At 37.7% G+C, this 24,541-nt stretch overlaps 1 protein-coding gene across 1 annotated transcript; it reads right to left on the reverse strand.

Annotated features, from left to right (window-relative positions):
- Positions 1 to 488: 488 nt before the first annotated feature.
- On the reverse strand, positions 489 to 24,541 carry LOC144646961 (protein lin-12-like). Its single transcript, XM_078506683.1, has 12 exons — positions 24,385 to 24,541; positions 22,062 to 22,215; positions 18,697 to 18,804; positions 16,545 to 16,661; positions 13,221 to 13,250; positions 12,007 to 12,135; positions 10,221 to 10,283; positions 7,439 to 7,546; positions 6,897 to 7,013; positions 4,913 to 4,939; positions 2,797 to 2,925; positions 489 to 2,147 (listed from the first exon to the last, which is right to left on the reverse strand). Exons 2-12 carry the CDS (start codon positions 22,210 to 22,212, stop codon positions 2,122 to 2,124), a joined length of 1,005 nt encoding a protein of 334 aa, XP_078362809.1. The 5' UTR covers positions 22,213 to 22,215; positions 24,385 to 24,541; the 3' UTR covers positions 489 to 2,121.

Genomic DNA, 24,541 nt, shown 5'->3' on the forward strand with positions numbered 1-24,541 from the left:
CCTTTTTAAGGGGGGATGGGGGAGGGCGGGACAACGGATTTCTGAGCATGCGCATGCAAGTTATTTCTGGACTGTCACTCCTGCGCCTGGGTTAATCCCCTATATAGGGCACCGAAAGGTAAGTTCAGGGAGTGGACTACATTTAACACAATCAAAACAACACTGACATAATGCGCTTGAGACCAGATTTTCCTCGCACTGGGAATTTCACTGCTGGGACTGGGATTTAGACAAAAAATAGGCTGGGAAATGGGATTTGGGCAAAATTTGGGCTGGGAAATGGGATTTGGTACCCCCCCTTCAGGACCCTCTTGTTGGGAAGATAAAGAAATGTGAGTTCCAAAAGTGAAAACTTAAGTGTCAGCTCACGCAAGTGGATGGGTTCCGATGTTTCAAAGGCACGAGGAAAATTTCTAAGAAAAACTATGATTCTCGCGGTGTGTTAAGTTTAGCTTTTCATTTAGTAGAACAACAACAACAACAACAACAACAACAACAACAAGCTTTATTTGCATGACTGTAAATTTGTTCTATTATTATTGCAAAAGAGTACAACGTATTAGGTAATCAAAAAGGACATATATAAAATTAAGTACATTGATAGCATTTTTTTACGTGAATCAAAACAAGATGATGTAAATTTTATTAATTGCATGTTCACAAAATAATTGGAAGAATTCATTAATTCTAAAATTAAATCAGACACTGGCAGCCGGCTAACATTTTGGATGAAAGGTTGTAGAAGAATAACAAGAGGAATAAGTTTCTTTTATTGATAATCAATTCTTTACAAAATAAAAGGAGAAGATTTAACCTATACTTACGTACAATAAAATTTTTAACTTTACAATATAGATTTTCAAGCCTTTTTTTTACACCGTATACTAAAGCATACAAATTTATAAGTACAACAGAAGTAATAACTTTACCTTACCTATAAATTATTACTTAACTTTGCTTATTCTAGACGTTTTCCTCAAATGCTTTTCATTTTTTGATGAACAAATTAATCTTATTTGTCTTAAAATAATTAAGCTATATATTTTTCTGTTTCGTATTTGATTTCTAAAATTTGTTTGAAGTAATCAAGTTGGGTTTAATTACTTTTCGTTTCCAGGTCCAAAGATAAGTTTTTCCTAAAATTTTATTATATACTTTACCAAGAGGAACAAGTTGGTAAGAGCTCTTTTCTGTCAGTGACGTCGAGCTTTAGAGGTCTCTCATCGATTATCAGTTAGAAATATGTGGTTTGAACTTTCTCTTTAGTGTAACTACGTCACAAAATATATAGACGGTTTGCAGTCGTTTTCTGGTACAGTATTCTTCAACGAATTGAAAACTCGCTACAGCAATGACAAAACGCAGAAATGATTTTATTCAATAATAAAGAAATTATCGTTGGAGGAAAACCTGTATTCATTAGCGTTTAACAGTAAATTTCTGTCTATTCAGGATCTGTTCATCAGCAGTCAGTCAGTTACTCATATTGTAAGGCAGTCGATGGGACCATAGTCGATGGGGAGCAGTCTCTCGGACCAAAGTCGGAGGGGTGCAGTCGATGGGATCATAGTTGATGAGGGTGCAGTTGATGGGGTCATAGTCGATGGGAGCTCAGTTGATGGGGTCATAGTCGATGGGGTGCAGTTGATGGGGCCATAGTTGATGGGAGCTCAGTTGATGGGATCATAGTCGATGGGGTGCAGTTGACGGGACCATAGTCGATGGGGGGCAGTCGATGGGACCATAGTCGATGGGGAGCAGTCTATCGGACCAAAGCTGGAGGGGGTGCAGTCGATCGATCATAGTCGATGGGAGTGTAGTCGATGGAGACATAATTAATAGGGGTACAGTTGTTGGGGCCATAGTCGATGGGAGCTCAGTTGATGGGGCCATAGTCGATGGGGGCGCAGTCGATGGAGCCGTAGTCGATGGGGGTTTACTTGATGGGGCCATAGTCGATGGGGCTTCAGTTGATGGGGCCATAGTCGAAGGGGGTTCAGTTGATGGGGCCATAGTCGATGGGGGTGCAGTCGATGGGGCCATAGTCGATGGGGGATTAGTTGATGGGGCCATAGTCGAAGGGGGTTCAGTTGATGGAGCCATAGTCGATGGGGGTGCAGTCTATCGGACCAAAGGCAGAGGGGGTCCTGCAGTAGTTGGAACCATAGTTGTTAGGGTTAAATATGCAAATCAAAGCAAAAGAGAGAACATTAAAAACAAAATTTTAAACGTTCAGGCACCGATGTGTGTAAGTATACTGATTTATATTATAAGTCCACAGGAATGAATGTAGGTAAGCTGAGGAATATTTTTCCTGTTGTTTAATACCTGTAACTAAACTTTTAGCTGCTTGATTAATATCGGTTGTCCTATTGTTAGTTAACTAGATGTCTTTATTTTCTGTTTAAACATATTACTCTTTTTAATAGAACTTTTGACCTTGTTTACAGATAAGTACTGCTGAGAAGACACAGGGACCGTTGTGGTTGCAGCATGCAACACTTTTCGTCATCACTTGGCTAGCTGATGGAAGCCGAGAATTTAACACCCCAAGAGAATCGTCTGATGGTGGAGCTGAATTGTCAGTCATCTCAAAATGTTTCGACCATTTCTCAGTTTATAGTAAGTTTTGTCAGATCTCAGTCAATATCTTTAACTTCGCTATGTTGGCTTTGAAGACTGCGCTTTATGTCTGCTCTAAAAACCAGGGCTACCAAATACTCCCGGGCAGTAAAAAAAACAAAATCGCAAAATTTGCAACGTACGTTGTATTTGACAATCTAATATTCAACTTACGTTGACAGATTCCACAGGTAACGTTACACGCCCTCATGAAAGGTACAACGTCACGGCTTAAACCACAAAAACCAAACTGCTGATAACCAGCACAACTGGGAGGTTCGACCAGCTCTTCTGCGGTGCACACTGAGTAGGAAATATTTGCACCACGATAAGTAAAAATAACTTGTTTATTGTTTTAAGTGAGAAGACGTTCTATTTGAAATCTGGGAATCTCATTTGTTCTCTTATTGTTGTCTATTTAACCAAAACGTGCAAAAGAACAGCCTGTTTAACGCAAAGCGTTGTTTAACTGACAAGACTCGCAATCCATTTTTTTCGACTATTTTGCTTGTGGACAATGAATTCACCCTCTTACCGAATTTTTGTAAACTCTTAAGGGACTGTTTTAATTTCTCAAGGGAATACATTTCGCTGTGGGTGATAAAAACGTCACTCAATAGGAATGCGTCAGCACTTCCGATCCCGAAGTGTTATCTATTGAAAGCGAGATATTTTTGTTCAGTTTGATGCGTTTGTTATCTATAGAAAGCAGTTTCTCGATGGCCTCAACAAAAGAAAAAGTTACAAGGCAGGCAATTTCGATGGCCTGTCCGTGTCTATTTTCTCCATTTTCATTTCACGCGTCGCTCGTCATTTAGCCTTTCAAAGATCTCTGTCGATTTCTGCCGTTCATCGATTGAATCGCTTAGTTTGAACATGCTGAAGAGCTGCTGCGAATCTTCATTGTCAGAGGATATTGGCCAATGCAATTTTCTAATGTTACATAATGTAGTGATACATAGATTCTTTAGGCTCGTCACTCAATCTAAAAGAACGTCTGAATAGGAGGCTTTCATAATAACGTCTATTTATGAATTCGTTAAGTCTAAGCAGAAATTTGCAGCCAGCCGATAATCACGGAAATACCTTCATTTAGTACGTTTTATGTACTTGCTATACTGGCTTTTGCTCGTCGCTTAAAAAAGGATGAGGTCTACTAACGGAAACGTTTTTTTTTTAAACTATACTGCAATGTGCCTGTGGATAAATGTAAATAAATGACCCAAAGGTGAAACTAGTAGAATGTCCACAGCCTCTCGATTTTTCAACGCAAAAAAGCAACGCTCCCTGCCCCCACCCCCTTCCTTCCTCCATTTTGCGCCGGCATCCAGTTCTCTCGCCATTCTCACCGCGCGCTTATCGATGGAAAATACACGAAAAAATAGAGGACTGTGGACAGTCTATGAAACTAGAGACGATAATGACAGACGCTTGGTTTATTGCTAAGCGGGAATTTGACAAGGGGAAATTCCCAGCCAGCTGATAATCATAACGTTACCAACTGAAAACCTTTCTTTTGGAGCGAAGTTGCAGTCAAACTTTAAGATCGATTTTAACCTGTTGATTTACTCGTACCTCATGCAAAATAGTCGATATTTTGAAGAGATCTTTATTTTTATATTCTAACTGTTGAATCCCGAGTACGAAAAAACAGTGAAGAGAAGCTTAGCGTTTACCCACAACTTCGAATTGCCTCCCGTTCATAATGTATAATCTATAATGGGGTCGCCTTTTCAAGAATTTTTTATAGGGTGACTAGAATGGGGTCACACTTTTCCGGGATTTTGAGAGTAAGAAAATTCTGGCAAGTTGTGATTTATAACCTTGAAAATACGTTTCCGTTAAAGTTCGTCTGTTTGACGTGCCAATAGTTGAATAGGTGTGTTCGTTTCTTTGTTCGGTTTTGTCGTTTCCCTCCCCATGTGTCAATTCATTTCAGAATGACTTAGTTAAAAGGATTTAATATACGGTATACGCAAAAACAGAAAGTGACTAAGCTGGGGTCTATAGAATATGACTATAATGGGGTAGGGGTTCTGAGAGGCCAGCGGCACATACCCAACAAAAATTGACCCAAGTACCCTCCCCCCCGGGGGGGGGACCGCACGTCCTGACCACGTGCAAGTCCACGGTTCAACGTGTTGTCGCCCTATGGAGTTAGTGAGTTTTGTTTACTCTAGGCCGGGAGTTTGACAGTTTTGACGCGCGTCACGTGGCATGCTCTTGTCCAATAGAAAATTGCATTTCAGTTGGGGGTATAACAATCAAAGTTAATGAAAAGGTAGCTCACCTGGTCGGGGTGGTGGCGTTGTCACAGCTGAAAAGGCATTTGGCAAAATATTAATACATAACACTTTAGCGAATTCGAATGAATACGCCTTTTCAGAATAAAAATCGGGAAGTTGCATGGAAGGAAGGCCTAAGGGCCCTCGGCGGCTAAAAAGTTATGTAGTTTTTATTAGCGTGTGGGGCAATTTGAGTCGGAAAAAAGCACTTTAGTTGCCACAAATTAGACACGAATCTTGATCCTTGTAAGTTCTAAAGCCGTCTTTCATACAAAAAAAATAAATTTATTAAATAGATTTAGCCAAGCCTAAAAGCTTAGCTCCCCGGTAACTTACTTAATGGGGGTACTTCGTAACTACAGATATATATAGAGCAGTCGCTAAGGAATTTCTAAAGAAAGTTCTTGGTGGCAAGCCATTTTGAAGCGTTTGGTAAAACTTAATGGTGAATTTTTGGTGGGGAGGACAACTGCATTGAAAAATATTGATATTGCACGCGTGTAACCATTTTCAGTCCCAAACTGCGCGCTAGAATTTTAAATCTCTTAAATTTGGTGGAAAAAAGGTAGGGTTCCGATTATATTAAAGAAATTGAGATATTTTCTATGGTTATGGGGCTCCGCTCTGCGGCCCTTCGGGGCCCTGGGAGCTCCGCTATAAAGAAGCGGAGCGGTTCGTTTCGACAGAGAAAATCGCATAAACATGTCTGGCAATCATTTTCAAGTTTCTACAATTTGTTACTGTCAAAATATCAATGGAAGTATCTTGCCGTCTCTGCAATTTGTGTAATCAAAACGCAGCATGAATTTAACTTTTCTTTTTCAAAAATGAACGCAGATCTACAGTAAAAGCTAGAAAGTATGTACACAACGTCGTTTCCGACACAAATGGGTAAGTTGTGTGTACCCGGAAGCTTAAGTGTTTATAGTCATTGATGACCCTCTTTCTACACACAATGCAAATTGTAGAGTAAAAGAAAAATGTAGCAGTGTGTTCAAAGCAGACTTTAACCAACCGGGATACTTAAACAAGAAAATCATCTTTAACTGTTCCAATTCAATCCAGCTCACAAATGAAGCAATTCATGCCCGCGAAAACATTTACTGAAAAAATCTAACATATTTAAAGCTGACTGAATGCTTTTCGATTGTCGAGGTATTTTTATGGTTGGAAAATGTTACAACTAAAAAACCCACGATACAATTTTACGCGAGCTTCTCTGTCGAAACAAACCAACAGAATTTAGATACCTGAAAATATTTGCGAGACATGTTTACGCGAGTTTCTCTTCGATTTCCCTGTCGATACCGGAAGTTTCTCACTCGGATTGAAAACCAAAAAGTCTCAAACCAAATTCTGTTTCTCAAAAGTTCTAGTAAATCTAGTAAGTTACCAGCGAACGGCTGAAAATTAAGGTTGAACTTGAATTTCTTCGTTTTATACTTTTGAACTTAAAAGGATCAAGATTCGTGGCTAACGTGTAAAGGGAATGTTTTCTTCCGACAAGCGCGCTAATAAAAACTGTACAACTTTTGGCCGCCGTTGGCCCTTAGGCCTCGCTTCCATGCATCCATGGATGTTAATTATTTACGTAATAGAAATTTTAAATTTTTAAATTTAAGATTGTAATTTTAGTTAGGGGACTTAAATAGGGATAACCTCATGGTCCTCCTTTTCAGATACAATTTGTGTGTGTTTGAATAAAGTATTATTATTATTCCGTTTTTTTTTTTCCGAAAAGGCGTATTGTTTTTTTATTTGACTGCTTTAAGCGGGACTATTCTTAACCATTCAGTCAGCGCCCAACTGAGCAAGAAAGAACAAGACGCATAAGAAAAAATTACAAATGTATGAAAGCAGTTTAGAAAATTCAGTTTTTGAGCTTCTGGCAGAAATCTACGGTAAGTTACTTGCACGTTAAATTGTTTTGTACAAATCAAACAAACAGCTTAATGAAATCTATTTTAATTTGTTACGTGTTCTACTCACCTATTTCACAGAGAGCACCAGTGAATCCAAGTGGACAGAAACAACGAAAGCTTCCAAACGTATTAACACACGTTCCTCCGTTGAAACAGGGATTATGTGGGAGGCATTCGTTGATATCTGGATGAATTAAATAAGTGTGAACCGTACTGAACAATGTTCTTGTCAGTCTTGTGATATTGGTTAAATACGATATAATTCATATAACACAAACTTTCATGTGCACGAGTAAATCGAGGCTCTTTAAGTAACTCTCAGGCGAGAAGGTGGGAAGGCGCTATAGCCCATATTAAGCAAGATTTAAAAAAATACCGCCTTCACTGATCATGAGTTCGTTTGGAGCCTTTCCAATTAGCTTTGAAACCTTTTAAATATTAAAGAAGTTTTACAGAGCCTTAGATTGCCCAGAAATTTCGAACTCTCCAAAACTAATTTCTAGCGGGAAATTTTATTAGCATTTTTAATTAGAGGAGTGGTCGATTAATTTGTTTTTACAAACCGACCCGCAGATAAATGTAATCTATTTTGTTTAGTGTTGTACTCACCTGCTTGACAAATAACACCAGTGAATCCACTTGGACAGACACAAGTGATGCCTCCAGGTAAAACAATACACGTTCCTCCGTTTAAACAGGCATTCCCGATGCATTGAGCTGAAAATTGAAAAGAGTAAACCATTTGGAACTATGTTCTCATTAGTCTTGTGTGAAGGTTTACGATATAAAACAACTTTTGATGTGCACGATAAAATCGATTTAGGGCCTGTTTACATGGAGGTGGGGCACCCCGGATAGGTGACCCGCCCAGCCGTGGTCGAAAATATAGCTCGCGTTTACATGCAATCTTATCACCCAGGGATTCCGGGGTGACCTTTTCACGAGGTTAGCACGTAAACAGTAAAAATGGCTTCGTTTATTTCTTTCTCTCGTTCCTTTCAGTGGTTTCGTAGACTCAGTTACTTAACTTCGGAGCCAAATTCGTTTCAGCGAAAAACGACGGCCGCGTACAATGACATATTTGTCTTTATTTTCGTAAAGAGCAAGCCAGGTCAGCCTCGAGATAAATTCCATTGAAGTTGCATATCGCATTTCGTTTTATAATCTTTTATATTTACGGTGGATTTCTTTCATCTCGTGCTTTCGACTGAACAGTTGCTTAGGCAAAGTATTAGTAGTCGAAGCAGTTTTTGAAGTCATTGTTGTTTATAGTCGAAGCGTGAGACTCGCTCTGGCCTACGCTTGATTCTTCACTTTCATTTTTAATTCTTCAAGCATCTTTCACACTGTCGTTCCACATCGGGCAGATGAAGCTATAGGAAAAGCTCGCCGGGTTTGTAGCCGCAGCTGAAGCCGTAGGCAGCCATATCTTGTGTAGTTTGCATTTGGCGGACTTTCAGATTAAACATGAGTCGACTCCGGGTAGGCAGGTTACCCCACCTTGAAAGGTCTTGAAACGTTTACATGGCAAAACACGACCCCGACTGGGAGGGTTATCCTACCCAGCAGACCGGGCAACCCGCTTAGGCGGTTTACCCCACCTATTATGTAAACGCCATCGAAAAAAACATAAGAGTTGATATGGACAGGCGGGTTACCCCACCTAGGCGGGTTACCTCACCTACCCGGGGTCCCCCACCTCCATGTAAACAGGCCCTTAGCTTGCTAGAGGATAGATCTAGGTTTTTAAAATAACTCTGAGGGGAGAAGGTGGGCAGCACTATAGCCTATAATAAACAGGATTTCGAGAAATAGATTTTACTTTATCCATTAAGTTCGTTTAGAGACTTTCCAATAAATTTTAAAACCTTTTCAAATATTATAGACGTTTTTCGTAGATAGCCTAAGAATTTCGAATTCTCCAAAAATTCCTAGCGTGGAAAATCTGAATTTGACATCGAGTAAAAATGGTAACGTCTCCACGTGAACTGACTCCAAAGCAAATCAGAACGCGCTGTAGTTTTTGTGCCAAAATCCCATATTTATTTGTTAGAAACAAAAGTAGAACGCTGTGTGGAAATGTACCCAATGGATTCCAGAGCATTGTTCTTTTGTGCGTGCAGTGTTGTCGTGGATTAAGGGCGCTTTCCATTCAACCAAAAATTCCGGTTTAAAATTCTGGTTATTCTGTGTGGCAAATGGAACAGTATTTTCTGGTTGGTTACACCAACTGGTTCCATGGCTCCATGTGTCAAGTTTCGCTCGACAATACAAAATATAGAAGAAAAACAAATTTCCTTGCTTTGGAGTTGTTCGACGACTCTGAATTTCCAACGAACGATATTTTAAGCGAGGACGATGAATTTTTTTCCACTGCAGCTACCTGTTAAATGCAAAGAAATTTAATCGATTCCGCAACTACTTTGAGTATACGAACGTTTTCTTGAACAAGCGAATACCTACAGCATGTTACAGTTTGCAACATGTATTTACTGCTCGTTATCGATTGTAATGAACAAAAGGAGAGAGTCAATTTTTAAATATTATTTTGTTCCAGTTTGTAGGTTTTACTAACGTAAGTGACTTTAAACCGACGTGTATTCACTGAGCAGAACCATTCAACTTTATTATCTCAGAATTACTGGTGTCGCGTTACATCGACTCACTTTAAGGTGGACACCTATCTCTAAGACGGACAGTTGGGGCCGGTCCCGAGATGAATTGTCCTGCGATGAAGTCTGCATTCTTTTAATAGCAACAATAACTAGGCCATAGGCGAAAATGTTTAGAAGGTACATTAACATGCCATAGACATAATTATAACAGATACCTCTGACAAAGAAACACAAATACCTTAAGGTTACTATTGTTAGCGGCTACTATAGCTAATTTTAGCGATTTTAGCGAGTTGGGCGAAAATCGCTAAATTAAGTAGTCGCTAAAATTTGTCAAATTTAATACTTGTTAAATTTGAGTACCCCCTTTCCACCCCAAAGGAAAACAAAATTAATCAAAGTCAACTTGAAAAATTCTTTAAAAACTGGATGCCGGTGACTTTGTTCTTTCTGATCACGCAATGCAAACGTACGTTCAACTTCAAGTGAGTTTTTTCTTTTACTGAACATTTATTTCCATCTTAGCTATATGTTCACTAAAAACTGGTTTACTCGATATTTTTTTTTTTAAAAAAAAATTCAGAAAATTGCTTAATTAAATAGTCGCTAAATCTTGCTCAGAAAAAATCTCTAAAATTAGTAGCCGCCGACGTGGTAACCATAAGGTAGTTGCTTCTTTTGCAGTCGAAAATTGGAAAGTGGTAATCATCATTTATTGTACTATTTTGGGATTATATGGGTAAAAAGCAAATTGCATACATCATTCAAAACCTCACCTGGCAGAGGAGGTGTTGGGGGTGGTGTAGTCGTCGGGGGTGGGGTAGTCGTCGGCGGTGGTACTGAAAAAGGAGTTAGAAAAAAGGTTTTTCCTGGAAAGCAAATTTGAGTGAATTGCAACCTTTTATGTTCACTATAAACTCGATTTAGTGTGCAATAGTATAGAGCGAGGTTATTAAACTAGCTGTTTGGAGGCGTGGGAGACACACAAACCCCAAATAATGTTGAGCAAGATTTTAATTCAAATGCTTTTTACTGTACAGTAAGTGGCCCTAAATCTGGACAGCCCATGGTCCGGTCACTTTCGGTTCATCGTGTTTATCCGACAGGAAACAAAGTTTCAATAGCAATGGGCCTTTCCGAAGATTTCGTGATCGGTTTGCTGTCTTAACCCTCGGACGTACAAGGAGGGGTTTTGCGGGGAGGTGTAGGTTTTTTCGAAATTTTGAAAAGAGGATTTACTCTACAAAGCTGAAACTTTCAGTAGCTTTTCATTTATCCCTCGCAAAAATTTTGATAAATCAGCCACGTGTCATGTCATGACAACGTCATAAACACAAGCAGGTCTGATCCAAGATGGCTGCTCCAACAAAAATTGTCATATTGTAGAGTAAGCTAAGGGCTTTTCATTCAGCGCAAAATGATTTCGCTGTACCTTAATAGAACAAAAACCTGGGGAGGGGCTCCATCCATCCACCCACGATTGCTTGTACATCCGAGGGTTAACCTCGCTCGAAGGCTTTCCTGCTGGTGGCGAACTGGAGAATTTTAAGTCGACGTGAAGATAGGTGAAGTTTGACGTTTTCGTGATGTAAATTCTTTTATATCCAAATAAGTGCGCTGGGAGAGATAATTTTTCGTATACGGGATGTATAAGGAATATTTTTTCGACTAGTGTTAAAATCTTGGTTGACAACTCGAGTTTTGTGCAAATTAATTAATCAAATTTTTAAGCAATTTTTCTGACTAGGTCCGTGATGGCAACCAAACCTGACTAAACATAACCTACAAACTTCTGCAGGTTAGAAGCCAAATAATACTGAAAGAAAAAGAGTCTGACAAAAGTTACACCTTTCGGTTAGTTCTAAAGCAAATTAAACTTCATGTTTCAACAACGAAACTAAAACGAGGAGTTTTAATTCAAACTTTGCAGATCACGCTGATCAGGGTAATAAGCGCCTTAATTGATATTGTTGATGAAAAAAAATAAAGTTCTTTTCTCTTAAATTTTGATTTCATTCTTCTGAATTTCACTAAAACATATCGAAAATGTGCAAGAAGCTTCTTAAGATTGGATTTTGAACGATTGTTGCATACATATTGCGTGCTGTCCGGACCAAGGGCCTTTAAACCGAACAGCTATTTTTGATATTACAGGGTTATCGAGTAAGCACAAAAGCCATTGTCTTTTTACATGTAAGCGGGATGTTATGGTAACTTACAGGAACAATCTCAGCTCACTGCTCTTCTTCTATGGCAAGAAATACACATTTGCGTCTTTTTCGTACGGACCAAGGGCCACATACTGTACACCAAGTTCGTTTCAACGTTTCGAGACATCTAAAAATATGTATAGTTTTTGGAAAATTCCTGGCGCGGAAGATCTGACATTGATCAGGTTACAATACCAGCGTCATTACGTGAACTGAATCCTTTCTTTAAATAAACCAATAAAAACGTGGGTTCTATCCGATCTAAACATAAGAGCTACAAAATATACCCCGGCACTCAGAAATGACTAAAATAGTTCCAACGTTGTATTTCACACCTTTATCTTCAACTTACGTTGACAGATTCCACAGGTAAGGTTACACGCCCTCATGAAAGGTACTACGTCACGGCTTAAATCACAAAAACCAAATGCCTTATAACCAGCACAACTGGAAGGCTCGGCCAGCTCTTCTGCGGTACACGCTGAGGAGTAAATATAACTAGCACAATAAATAAAAATAACTTGTTAATTGTTAAGTGAGAAGTCTCTTTTAATTTAAGGTGTTCTATTCAAAATCCGGGAATTTGCTTGGTTCTCTCATTATTGTCTATCTATACAATAGAGTGTTTCCGTCGAAGAACCATCGGCTGATAGTTGCCCTGCGGAAATTTGATGTTCTTAAAACAGATAATCATATTAGTAATATGCTGGTTTTAAGAACATCAAAATTTCCAGAGGCAACTATCAGCCGATAGTTCAGAGACAAAAACACTATCGTCTTTATTGTTCACCACTAAATTTTCCTTCGCGCGCTGATTCAAAAACAAACATGTTGAATTATTTTTTTTAACTTTTTAGGATGAAAGACTTGAAAGCTGAAACAAAAACAGACAAAAAACCCTATGCTAGTCCGAACGTGACAAAATATCAAGTGGGATAATGTTTTATTTCAAGATATTTTCCTTTACATCATCCTTTTTATATTTATGTCAAGTTGTCATTTATTTATGTCAAAAAACATTCTCTTATGTCATTGCTTTTTAGCTATATCAAATGATATTTTCATTGAAACAAATAATCACTGTTTCATACATAACGTAAATGATCTTGATGTCAAATTGTCGAACATTTTTACATATCAAGAACGTTTCTTACATGACGTACATAATTTTTTCATGTCAAGATTTCGCACATTTTTATATATCAAAAAAGGAGAGATCCTCTCTTGATCAGCAAATGTCGCAGTCAGGCAGGAGTCTGGGTTCGACTAGAATCGAGTGACTACTAATAAGCACTCAATGACTGGCCTCAAGGGAAACAGCGAGTTTTGTTTTCCTGAGACCTTGTTATACCCCCCAACTGAAATTAAACGCTTTGTTGTCTTCATTTTTCACCACTTAAGTCCTAGATTCAACATGTTGTCGCCCTAGGGAGTTAAGGAGTTTTTTTACTCTAGGCAGTTATCAAGTACAGTTTAGACGCGCGTCACGTGACACGCTCTCGTCCAATAAAAAACTGCATTTCAGTTGGGGGTATAGAAATCAAAGTTAATGAAAAGGTAGCTCACCTGGTGGGGGTGGTGGTGGCGTTGTCACAGCTGAAAAAGGCATTTGGCAAAATATCAATAAGTAACACTTAGGCGAATTCGAATGAATACTGTTAACCCTCTCTTAACGGAAACCTCTATAAGACGGACACCTGGTGATGGTCCCTTCGTGTACTATTTGTGCCATAACAAGGAAATGGAAGTTTGCGTTCAGCACTGTGACGTCATTTTCCCGCCAAAACCGTTAAATTCAAAAAACAAAAATCATTTGATTGTTTGGGATAAGTTGTATTGTGATGCTAAATTTGAGCTCATTTGGTTAAAACAGCAAAAATTTTTCCGAGAATGCCGCTTCAAGAGCTCTGCTGGCCCGGCGTGTTTGACTTTCATTAACATCCTGTCGGCGCCCAAGAGTAAGAAAGAAAAATACGCATAAAAAATACAAATATATGAGTGTAGTGTAGAAATTTCAGTTTTTTTAACTTCTGACAGAAACTGGTGATAAGAGCCGTCTGCCAAACCGTTAATTCAGAGCAGACGCCTCACCCGTTAGGTCATTACGACTGAAAAAATCTACCCACACCTTACCCGTTAGGTTGAACATTTTCTTCACACCCTACCCCCACAAAGGCCGTGTTTGTTACACTACGGTGGCTTCCGAAGATATTTGAATTTCGCGGTCGATGATTTTGCTACGCGTCGGTAATCACAACTTTTGCTTTTTAAATAATAGAGGCACTTTTCTAGTGACCGTATAAGGAGCGAAAATCTCTCTTATTGTCAACCCAAAAATGCAACCCAAAGTTTGATATGCGATACAGTGTATCTCGGAGACCCATGGGCGATAAGTCGGGATGACGTGCTGCAATCCAAGCAGGAAAATCGGTTCTTGTAAACTTCCGTTCGCACCAATTTTCCTGCTCGGTTTACTACCTGTCACCCCGAATAACTACCCCTGGGTCTCCGGGGATGGATTCAGTATGGATGTCAGGCTACATGTTATAATTTAAGGAAAGTGATATGTTTCAGATGGATAACAAAACACCCCTGGCCTTCCCTGTGAAGATACGAACCTGTATCAGTGATTTTCAACTTACAGGCATGTGTCCGTCGACAGGACGAAATTTGATTGACAGGCGTTGTTTATTATATGCTAGTCATTATCTTGTGTTGTTGTTTACACTTGGTCAGTGTTTTCTTTTGTTTAACAATTTGAGGTCAAGCCCATACAACACTTGAGGGTATGATTACATCTCTGGACACACCCTTATTATTAAAGGGATTATTACATCTGTGGTAAATCATCGCATTTGTGGCTCCTCTCCTTCGATAACATTTACTTTGAAGGTCAAATGAAACCAAATAAACATATTCCGAAGTTTCAAAGTAATTGGACTTTGCATCGCAGAGACATTTCAAATGGCCTGAATAATCGTAGAGCGGAAATAAACGATTTGCATGATGGCATCATTTGACTACAACTACCAGAATCCTTCGCTTTTTCTTTTTATCATTCTAATTAGAGCAATTGTTTTTCAAACCCCACTGCGGTTTCAAAATTTGAATAATAAAAGAAAAGCGAAAAGAATTCTGGTAGTTGTAGTCAAATGACGACACCGTGCAAATGTGCCATTGTCGCAGATACCAAACACCTAGCGTGGTTAAAAAAACACCAATTATGACGTCACTGTTGTTGTGTTGTGAGATCGATCACCAAGTAATTAGCTATCAGCCGTGCACGTGTTTTTTGACGCGTACAAAATTAAGCCTCTGAGCTTGTTTTTATGTTGAGTTTACAACCGTAGATTTTTAACACTAAAGCCTGGTTTTCACTAGCGACGCAAGCACAAATGCAAGCACAAGCGCAATCACGCGAAAAGGAAAAATTTTGGCCCTTGTGCTTGTGGTTGCCGCAAGCACAAGCACAAGCATAAAAATACAATGCGCTTGTGCTTTTGCTTGCGTTGAAGCCGTTTTTACGGTGAAATAAGACCTGTTGTCGTTGCGTTTGTGCTTGCGTCGCTAGTGAAAACCAGGCTTAAATGATATTACAGTACTAGCTTAACAGCACTTAGTTTTTTTTGGGCCAAAATATGAACAGATACCGGGTTAGAAAAGACACAACTATGTGCCCATGGGAAGGTCAATAACCGCTTTGTATTTACGTAGATTGTTACCTCAGCTGAAAACGGCAAGGATTTACTCGTCGAAATTTTTACACCGCAAGATGCACCGAGCTTTCGAATTTGCATTGAAATATCCTTATTAAACACATTGATTTTTTTTACAAATAGCTTTTTTATTTCCACTTTTGACTCCCGAGTACGATTGAGACAATGAATAAAAGCTTAGCTTTTAGCACAAGCACTTCATGTTCTTTCCTGTGCCGTCGTTTCTAGCAGCGCAAGTCATGATCACGGGCAAATCCATGTAAACTGTATTTCAGCTGCGGGATATAACAACATGCAGCCGATGATTTTTAAACTCCATCCAGTGTTTACAAAACATCATACCGCCATAAGCTCAAAATTTTACCCTTTTGAACTAAATTTCAATGTAGTGGTGATGCTACTACTATTCTATAAAATTTTCAGACGCTGACAATCCTAAGGAGTCGGCCAGATCAATCCGACACAGATCCAACCCAAGCCTCAGACAGTTTCAAAGTACAAATACTATAACTTAACTACTCCAGAAGACGGTCTCAAACTTTAACAACCTTCAACCAGTGCAGTCTGCGAAATTGGTCTACGGTCGTCTTCAAAAACAACAATTATGACGTCACAAAACTCAGAGCTCCACTCCTTTGCGGTCATTCAGGAAACGTTTTCGTGAAACCTTCGGAAATCTTCGTATTTTTGCTGTAATTCGCACTTTAAGGCTCGGAAAGGAAAATTTTAATTTAATTGTACTAAATAATATAATGGACAGTTTTAGTGTTTGGTTGCTATTAAAGTATGTCGAAATTCGATCGATGTAAAGTTGGTTATCCAACTTTACAAAATCAATTAAATGTTGATAAAGGTGGTTAAACCGACCTTTAGGCTACCGTGTGTAAATGTGATTTAAAGTTGGTGTATAGGAGTCTCTTTATCTGCCTTTAAACTTGAATGTAAAGTTGGCATAAAGTTCAGCTACATTAAAAAAAATGTAAAGTTAGCGTAAAGCTAATTAAATTCCAAATTTACGCCAGCTTTATTTGAGCTTTACACCCCAATAAAGTTGTGTTTTCATGCTGTGTTAACGTTGAGCAATGTTTTGACATTACTTGCACGCTACACGCTTGTTTGGTACAAACCAAACAAACAGCTAAATAAAATCTATTTTGTAAAATGTCCCACTCACCTCTTTCACAGATAGCACCAGCGAATCCAGGTGGACAGAAACAACGAAAGCTTCCAAAGGTATTCACACACGTTCCTCCGTTGAAACAGGGATTATTCGGGAGGCATTCGTCGACATCTGGATGAATTAAATAAGTATGAACTGTATTGAACAATGTTCTTGTTAGTCTTGTGATATTTAAAGGAGAAGTTCACTCCAGAATGGCCATTTATTTTCTTTACGCCAATAAAAAGTTCACACAAAGATATGTTATTCACCAAAATCTCAGCCTCCTCGCTATAACCCTACGAAATCTTTCCCAAAACTCGACAACTGAACGCCGCCATCTTGGAGCTGGTGATGTATGCGTGACGTCAAAGAGCTCAGCCTGAAGTTTGGCGGGAAATTTTTATTGTCAAAACTCCTTGTTTTTTGAATTTTTTAGAGCTCTCTTTGGGCAAAATGGAGCTGCAAAAAAAAAAAAAAAAAAAACATTTTGACAAACAAAAGCCACTACGAAGAAACAAGGAATTTCGAGGATTCAAATTTCCCCGCCAAACTTCAGGCAGAGCTCTTTGACGTCATGCATACATTACCAGCTCCAAGATGGCGGCGTTCAGTTGTCGAGTTTTTGGAAAGATTTCGTAGGGTTGAAGCACACGTTGGAGGCTGAAATTTTGGTGAATAACATATCTTTATGTAAACTTTTTATTGGCGTAAAGAAAATAAATGGCCATTCTGGAGTGAACTTCTCCTTTAAGGTAACTCTGAGGGGAGCATTCTCGACCCCAGAGCTCTTGTCTTTTGCACGTGACTGACGGCGACAAAAGCTCTGGGAAACTCCACCCAAGCGTAAAAATCTGGCGACGATGACTTCATTGCGCACGCTCCACATTCCAGAGACAAAAAACGGCTCTTGCAACGATTACTAGCCGTAGTATTTTGTTGAAAATTTCATCAGAAATTAATGTTACAGCTTTAGCTCGGGTAAAGCCCCAATAAAGTCAAAATCAGCAAGGTAGTTCTTCTAAATGATTTTAAAATGTTCAACAACTGAATATAATTAAAAAAGTCATTCGACCGTTATATTTATTCACCAGAGACGTAGAAACGGAATGCTTACGCGATGTAAGGCCAGATTGCCACCATCATTTTCAACGCTAGCAGAACTTCGAACGCGATGTTCGACGAGTTAGCTTCACCGAAAGGTCTCTGATGAGTCTCTTGGCGGAGACGAAACATGCGTGTCAGACTAGCCACGAAATTATTTAGACGTAGACACGTTTGCGTTCATTTAGATCGTGTCACGTTATTGTAATCAGTGCTGTTTTTGGACGATTGTCTGTTGTTAAACATCGTTATACATTTAACATGCTTATTTGAGTGAAGAAGAATTGCTCCGAGACTGTTGATGTCGTTTCCAAACAGAAATACATCCGAAAACAGCACATATTACGATTGCGTTCACAATCTTGATTTGCATAAAACACAGACATTCAATTACCCAGGAGCCAGGACAACCATCCCGACGCACGTTCAAATTTTGGCGCGTTACAGATCGACTAATCAAAAGTGTTTTCATTGTTTCAACGAACTTTAAATAAGAATAGGCTCTGTTCCAGGGTTGCCCAGAGCTCTTCTCGTCGTCAGTCATGCGCAAAAGAGAAGTGCTCTGGGGTCGAGAATGTGTAGGGAGAAGGTAGGGAGGAACTATAGCCCATAATAAGCAAGATTTCGAGAAATAAATTTTACTGCCTTCACTGACTTCGTTAAGAGCCTTTCCAATCAGCTTTGGAACCTTTTCAAATAGACGTTTTTCACAGATTGCCCAAAAATTTCAAATTCTCCAAAAATTACTAGCGCGGAAAATCTGAATTTGACATCGATTAATAGTGGTTTCGTGACCACTTGAACTGACTGTGAAATAAGCAAATCAGAATGAGCGTTATATTGGAAATGAAATCTATTTCGTTTAATTTTTTACTCACCAATACCACAGGAAAGTACCGTGATTTAAAGAATATGTTGCCCATTTAAACAGGGATTGCTGGCGCTTGCGTCGATAACTGGGAAATTTCAATAGCATTTTTAATTAGAGGAGTGGTCGATTAATTTGTTTTTACAAACTGACCCGCAGCTAAATGAAATCTATTTTGTTAAATGTTGTACTCACCTGCTTGACAAATAATACCAGTGAATCCACTTGGACAGTCACAAGTGATGCCTCCAGGTCGAACAATACACGTTCCTCCGTTTAAACAGGGATTCCCAATGCATTGAGCTAGAAATTAAAAAAGTGTAAACCATATGGAACAATGTTCTTATTAGTCTTGTGATATTGGTTTTACGATATAAAGTAACTTTTGATGTGCACGATAAAATCGATTTAGCTTGCTAGAGGATAGATCGAGGTTTTTAAAGTAACTCTGTGGGGAGAAGGTGGGCAGCACTATAGCCCATAATAAGCAGGATTTCGAGAAATAAATCTTACTTCCTTCACTGTTTTCGTTTAGAGCCTTTCCAATTAGCTTTTGAACCTTTTCAAATATTATAGACGTTTTCTGTAGATTGCCCAAAAATTTCGAATTCTCCAAAAATTCCTAGCGCGGAATATCTGAATTTGACAGCTTGAACTGGTTCCTAAGCAAATCAGAACGCGCTTGAGTTTCTGTAGATGTAAGACTCCCATATTTATTTGTTAGAAAAAAAGTAGAACGCTGTGTGGAAATGTACCCACTGAATTCTAACGCATTGTTCTTTTGTGCGCGCAGTGATAGCCCGCGGATTAAAATAACCAAAAATATCACAATTACAGTTTTTGCATTAGAAAATAGATTTCATGAGGGTGCAAACCAATCCCAGCACTGTATTCAGATCACATATACACAACTGTAAACCCCAATACAAATCAAACAATAGAATTAACTTTTGATACAGACTCCTGCTCAGCTAATTAGTATTCATTAACTTTTGATACAGATCTCTACTGATTCGCATAACAAAACTTTGCATTCAATTTATTGTTTTCATTTCACAAGTAGAATAAAATATTCGCGTCCGATCTGTATGGCCGTTTACAATGGCTCGACTATCGGCTCGCCATTGTAAACGCCCCCACAGATCTCCCGCTAATATTTTATTTACTACATAAAATTTCATGGGTTCATACAAAAGGGAAGTAACTAGGCGTATTGTAGATTGTCAAATCTGACGCTAAATGTTTAAATAAGCTTTAGTAGGAAAGATTAAGGAAGAAGTGATAAATTTTGCGCCTTTCAAAGCTCATAACCCTTAATGAAACTTGAAATTAAAAATTCTGAGTCAGATATGGCACAAAAGGGTTTTTGACTGATCACTGAGTGATGAAATTGAGTTTTTGTGTTCTTCTCGAGAAGAAAGCTTGAAAAAGGTTAACTTGCTTACAGCGCGATTCATTCAATAAAAAATGGTCCTTATGCACTTTTATTATTCCCCAATATCCCTGTAAAGTTTCTTTCTACCGTTTAGGATATAATGTCTTTCAAAGAAACTCCACTACCAATATTTCGCTTTATGTATATATTCATGTTCAATGCATCCCCCGCGACCTTAACATTTCATATATCTTACAAGGTAAAATTTTTAATTTCAAAAAACGCAATCGATATCAACAAAAAACAACAAAAACCATCCTTATCATTATCATTATCATTATTATTATTATTATTATTATTATTATTATTATTTTTATTTATTGTTATTATTATTATTAATTGAATTTTTAAAACAAAAAATGCAGTTGTTTCACAGTGACTGTAGTTTTGTAGTGACTAAGGTCTGTAGTAAATGACCACTCTGGTACATAAAATTCAAATATTTCCACCAATATATATTGACCTTTAAAAACAAAGAGAGAAAATGGAAAGTAGAAAATGAAAGCATAGAATAATGTTTCAGTTGGCACCGTCATAGGTTTATATTGGCTGATAATTTATGGATGTTAAGCAAATGCAGAATGTTATAAATGTGTTAACTGAGCCTACTGGCCCAGCACAACAGAATCCTTTAACAATGTTCTATCTGATCCGTTTATACTACCAAATGGCACCAAACTCAACTCCCTTTTCTATGCAGAAGAAAGGATTACAAAATTGTCTTAACAAGCTATCTTCATATTGCAGCTCCTGGATGCTAAGCATAAACCCTAAGAAAACAAAAATAATGATTTTTCAACGACGCGAAAAACGATCTGATTATGCTTTTCATGTGGGCAGTGAAAAAATAGACATTGTTCAAGACTATACCTATTTAGGGACTCGCATCTCTTCTTCCGGAAATTTTACACTCTCACTGGAACATCTACGACAAAAAGCTCTTCATGCTTTCTTTAGTCTAAGACGGCACACAGATTTCAATAAACTGAAACCTTCAATAGCATGCAAAATATTCGACTCAAAAATCTTACCAATATTAACCTACAACAGTGAAGTTTGGGGTGCCTTTGTGAAATCAGACTTTAAATCGTGGGACCTTTCCCCGATTGAGAAAACTCACTTACAGTTTTGTAAACGATACTTAGAAGTACATAACAAGACATCCAATATTGCATGCAGAGCCGAACTTGGTAAATTCCCTCTGATCATTGATATAAATAAGAAGATACTAAGTTATCTAAGTTACTTACACCAAAAGGATGAAAACTCTATAGTCAGACAAGCCTTAAAAATATCGATTGATCTTTATGATAACGGAAAAAATAGTTTTTACTCTAGAGTCACGAAAATAAACGAATACTATAATTTTAATGACTTAATTAACTATAGTTCATTAAATAATAGTAAAATTAACCAGTATATCAATATCATGAAACAGAAGTATATTTCACATTGGAATCAGACCTTACAAAACTCGCAAAAACTTAATTTTTATAGCACTATTAAAACAAATTATACCCTTCTACCTACTTAGATTTAGCAAGAAAGAACCCTTTAAGGAAAACATTGGTAAAACTGAGAATAAGCTGTCACAAACTTAGAATCGAAACAGGTAGATACGACAATACACCTCGCAATGAAAGAATATGCAACTTCTGCAATTGTAACAAAATTGAAGATAAAACTCACTTTTTGTTAGATTGCCCAGCTTATACTCAGATACGAGACATATTCCTCTCTAAAATAGAATCCAAACTTCCATTACTACGATTACTACCACGCGAAACCCTATTATCACATCTTATGAATTCCACTGACTACTTTGTAAACATTAAGCTGATCTCATTTATCTCAGCATGCTTTGAATTGAGAGACAATCTCGTTTCAATGATCACCACTTCGAATAGTTAAATGAATAATTATTGTTAGTAATTCTTTCTTAGATTATTGTTATTATTAATATTATTATTTTCTTTGTTATGTTATTTCCAACTTAACTAATTATCCTAGTTATTGAAATTATATGTAATTAAATTCAAGTAGCTTTCGCAATACTACCAAACTTGTACGTAGTCATGCAAATAAAGCTCAGTTGTTGTTGTTGAATCCATCTTAAAAATCTCACCTTGACGTTTTTCAAGCTGATATTTGTCCATGTTGATGTCGGCAGGAAGCGCTGCAAAAGGGCCGTCTGGTGCGCCATCACAGGCGACTTGGAATGTCACGAGGAACAAACCAAGATAGATGAACATTTTTCTTGAGAATGAAATAACCATAAACTGAAAATATAAAGGATAGCAAGTCATTTATTAAAAATTGTTGTAATTAAGCGATAACATCTAATTTGAAAACGTTTTGTAAACTGATTGATCACTACTGTAGAACAGAAGATTGGTACCTCCCTTTCGCTGAGTATGTGAACAAACATTTATTTACAAAAAAATATTCCAGTCTATGCGCTCTTTGATGCAATCTCACGTAACATTTTGGGTTCTTTCAATCAAATTGAAATGCCGATGAATCTTTTTCACGCGCTTGTTCTGATAAGAACGTGCAATATTGTAGCTGAGACTCAACCAAGACTGAACGCTCTTATTTTGTCCATTATTTAAGCCTTAAGGTTCTAAGCATGTTTTGTAAAGCTGTACGAATTTGTATATATTTTTTAAGTTTTTGCTATTTTTTTTAGATATAAAACATAATTCGTTAGAAATTTACTTTGTTACTACGACAAAACATATTTGATTCAAGCATTTTAGGCTCAGTCCCCTATCCGTCAATCTATATACTTATAATATATTTCTAATGTTACATTTTGTTTCAATTTCAAGACAGGAGTATTGGAGCACTACATGTATTTGGAGCCCAAGCATGCACAACAAGTAGAGGAAATAATCATAATAATAAAAAAAAAATGTTCCAAGTCATTTTCTCAGCTTGGGAATTTTCTCGTGTTGTTATTGAAATTTTGGTCAATCTCAGCCTGAACTTTCTTTAGAAAAAGGTTCTTGTTAAAAAAAGAGTGTATGTCCTATTTAATTCACTTTAAAAAACTGACTGTACGAAATATAGATTAATCTTATCAGCCGAAAGAAGGAAAAACAAGAAAATTAAACAATAATAACAAGAAATTTAATTCGTTAAAATTAGACGGGTAAAACAAAAAACGGTTGTAGAAATCGGGACACCTGGGAACGTTTTTCCGTGAATTTTAAATGTTATTAAAGTTCTAAAATGGGTTGTTAATTCCCATTAAAGGGTCACTGTCACGGGGATTTTAGGGACGGACCATTATTTTCTTGAAGGGGGGGGGGGGGGGATGAAAAATGTTCCTCTGCAAACTTTTTTTTCTAGTTTATGCACCTCTGCAAACAATTTTTTTCGAAATTCTTACTATTTTTTGTTATACATATCGTTTTTGCAAACAATTTATTTTGTCTTTCCAGGCCCTGCAAACAATTTTTTTCAACATTTTTCATCCCCCCCTCCAAAAAAATAATGGTCCGTCCCTTAATGCTTTTCGGTAAAAAGTACTAAAATTGGCGAATAGGTCTTTTCGTACATGAAATGCACCTAGTACATCAAGATGGAGATATAAAGTTGTAGGAAGAATGGAGCCACAATAATTTTTAGGTGTTTCTCCAGTCCAAAAGATAAAACTCAGCCTAATTTTTTCAAGTTGAGATCTAAAGTTCTCAATAGCAACACAATAACATAACTTGTTTATCGCTTCAGTACACTTTTATGGTGATTTTTTGCAAAATTGGACCACTATTTGTAGATTCCAAATGTCTTAAGGCTCTGGAGTTTTTGAAGTGAAACTGGTGACAGTGTCCCTTAAATGTAAACGCCTCAAATAACATATATTCCATTTCTATCTAACATTTTGTATTAATTACTGATAAAAAATATTCACATCTTAATTTTCGGTGGCTCTCGATTTAAGCCTTTTATACTCGGTTCAAGGTTGTTCAACACTTATCTCAATCAATAATGAACCGTATACTCACAGAATCTAACACCGCTTAGTCAAATTCGTGCAAAAAAGGTAAAGAGACCAATATCGAGAGTTAACTTAGATGTTCTTGTTTTCTTTTGTTGAGTCAGTTTATGATACAAAGGCAACGCACTTTCGGTGTTTTCATGATCAGTTATGAGACAATCTGACCCTAAAATGATAAATAGTTTGTACTGGGGCGTTAGGTACAATATTGAGTGTTTTCGATCCTTTTCTTGCGAGGATTAGTCTTTGTGTTAACGATTCTTTGTTGTTTTGAAATAAATAACCTATATCTATCCTCCCACTACTTATGTCTCTTGGGTTACCTTCTACTAATGAATTGCAGTTACTCTATCATTGTGCACTTATGTTTACGTTTGTACTCTTTTGTAGCTTAAATCTCTAGAAAAACCGAAAGTTTCATAGTAAAACATAATATACTCACTACCTGTGAAACCCTGGTAGGCCGTAGGCTTTCCTACATCAGTTCCCGCTACGAGGTTTGCGTGAAATGCCAATACTTCAAAAGTTATATCAGGCTTAAATAGCAGCCTGTTATGTTAGCAGACCCAGAGACGTGTGGCGCCATTTTGACGGTTTAAGAA

The sequence above is a fragment of the Oculina patagonica genome, chromosome 3 (assembly GCF_052425735.1).
Source record: "Oculina patagonica isolate OP01 chromosome 3, crgOcupat, whole genome shotgun sequence".
In the NCBI taxonomy this organism is placed as follows: Eukaryota; Metazoa; Cnidaria; class Anthozoa; order Scleractinia; family Oculinidae; genus Oculina; species Oculina patagonica.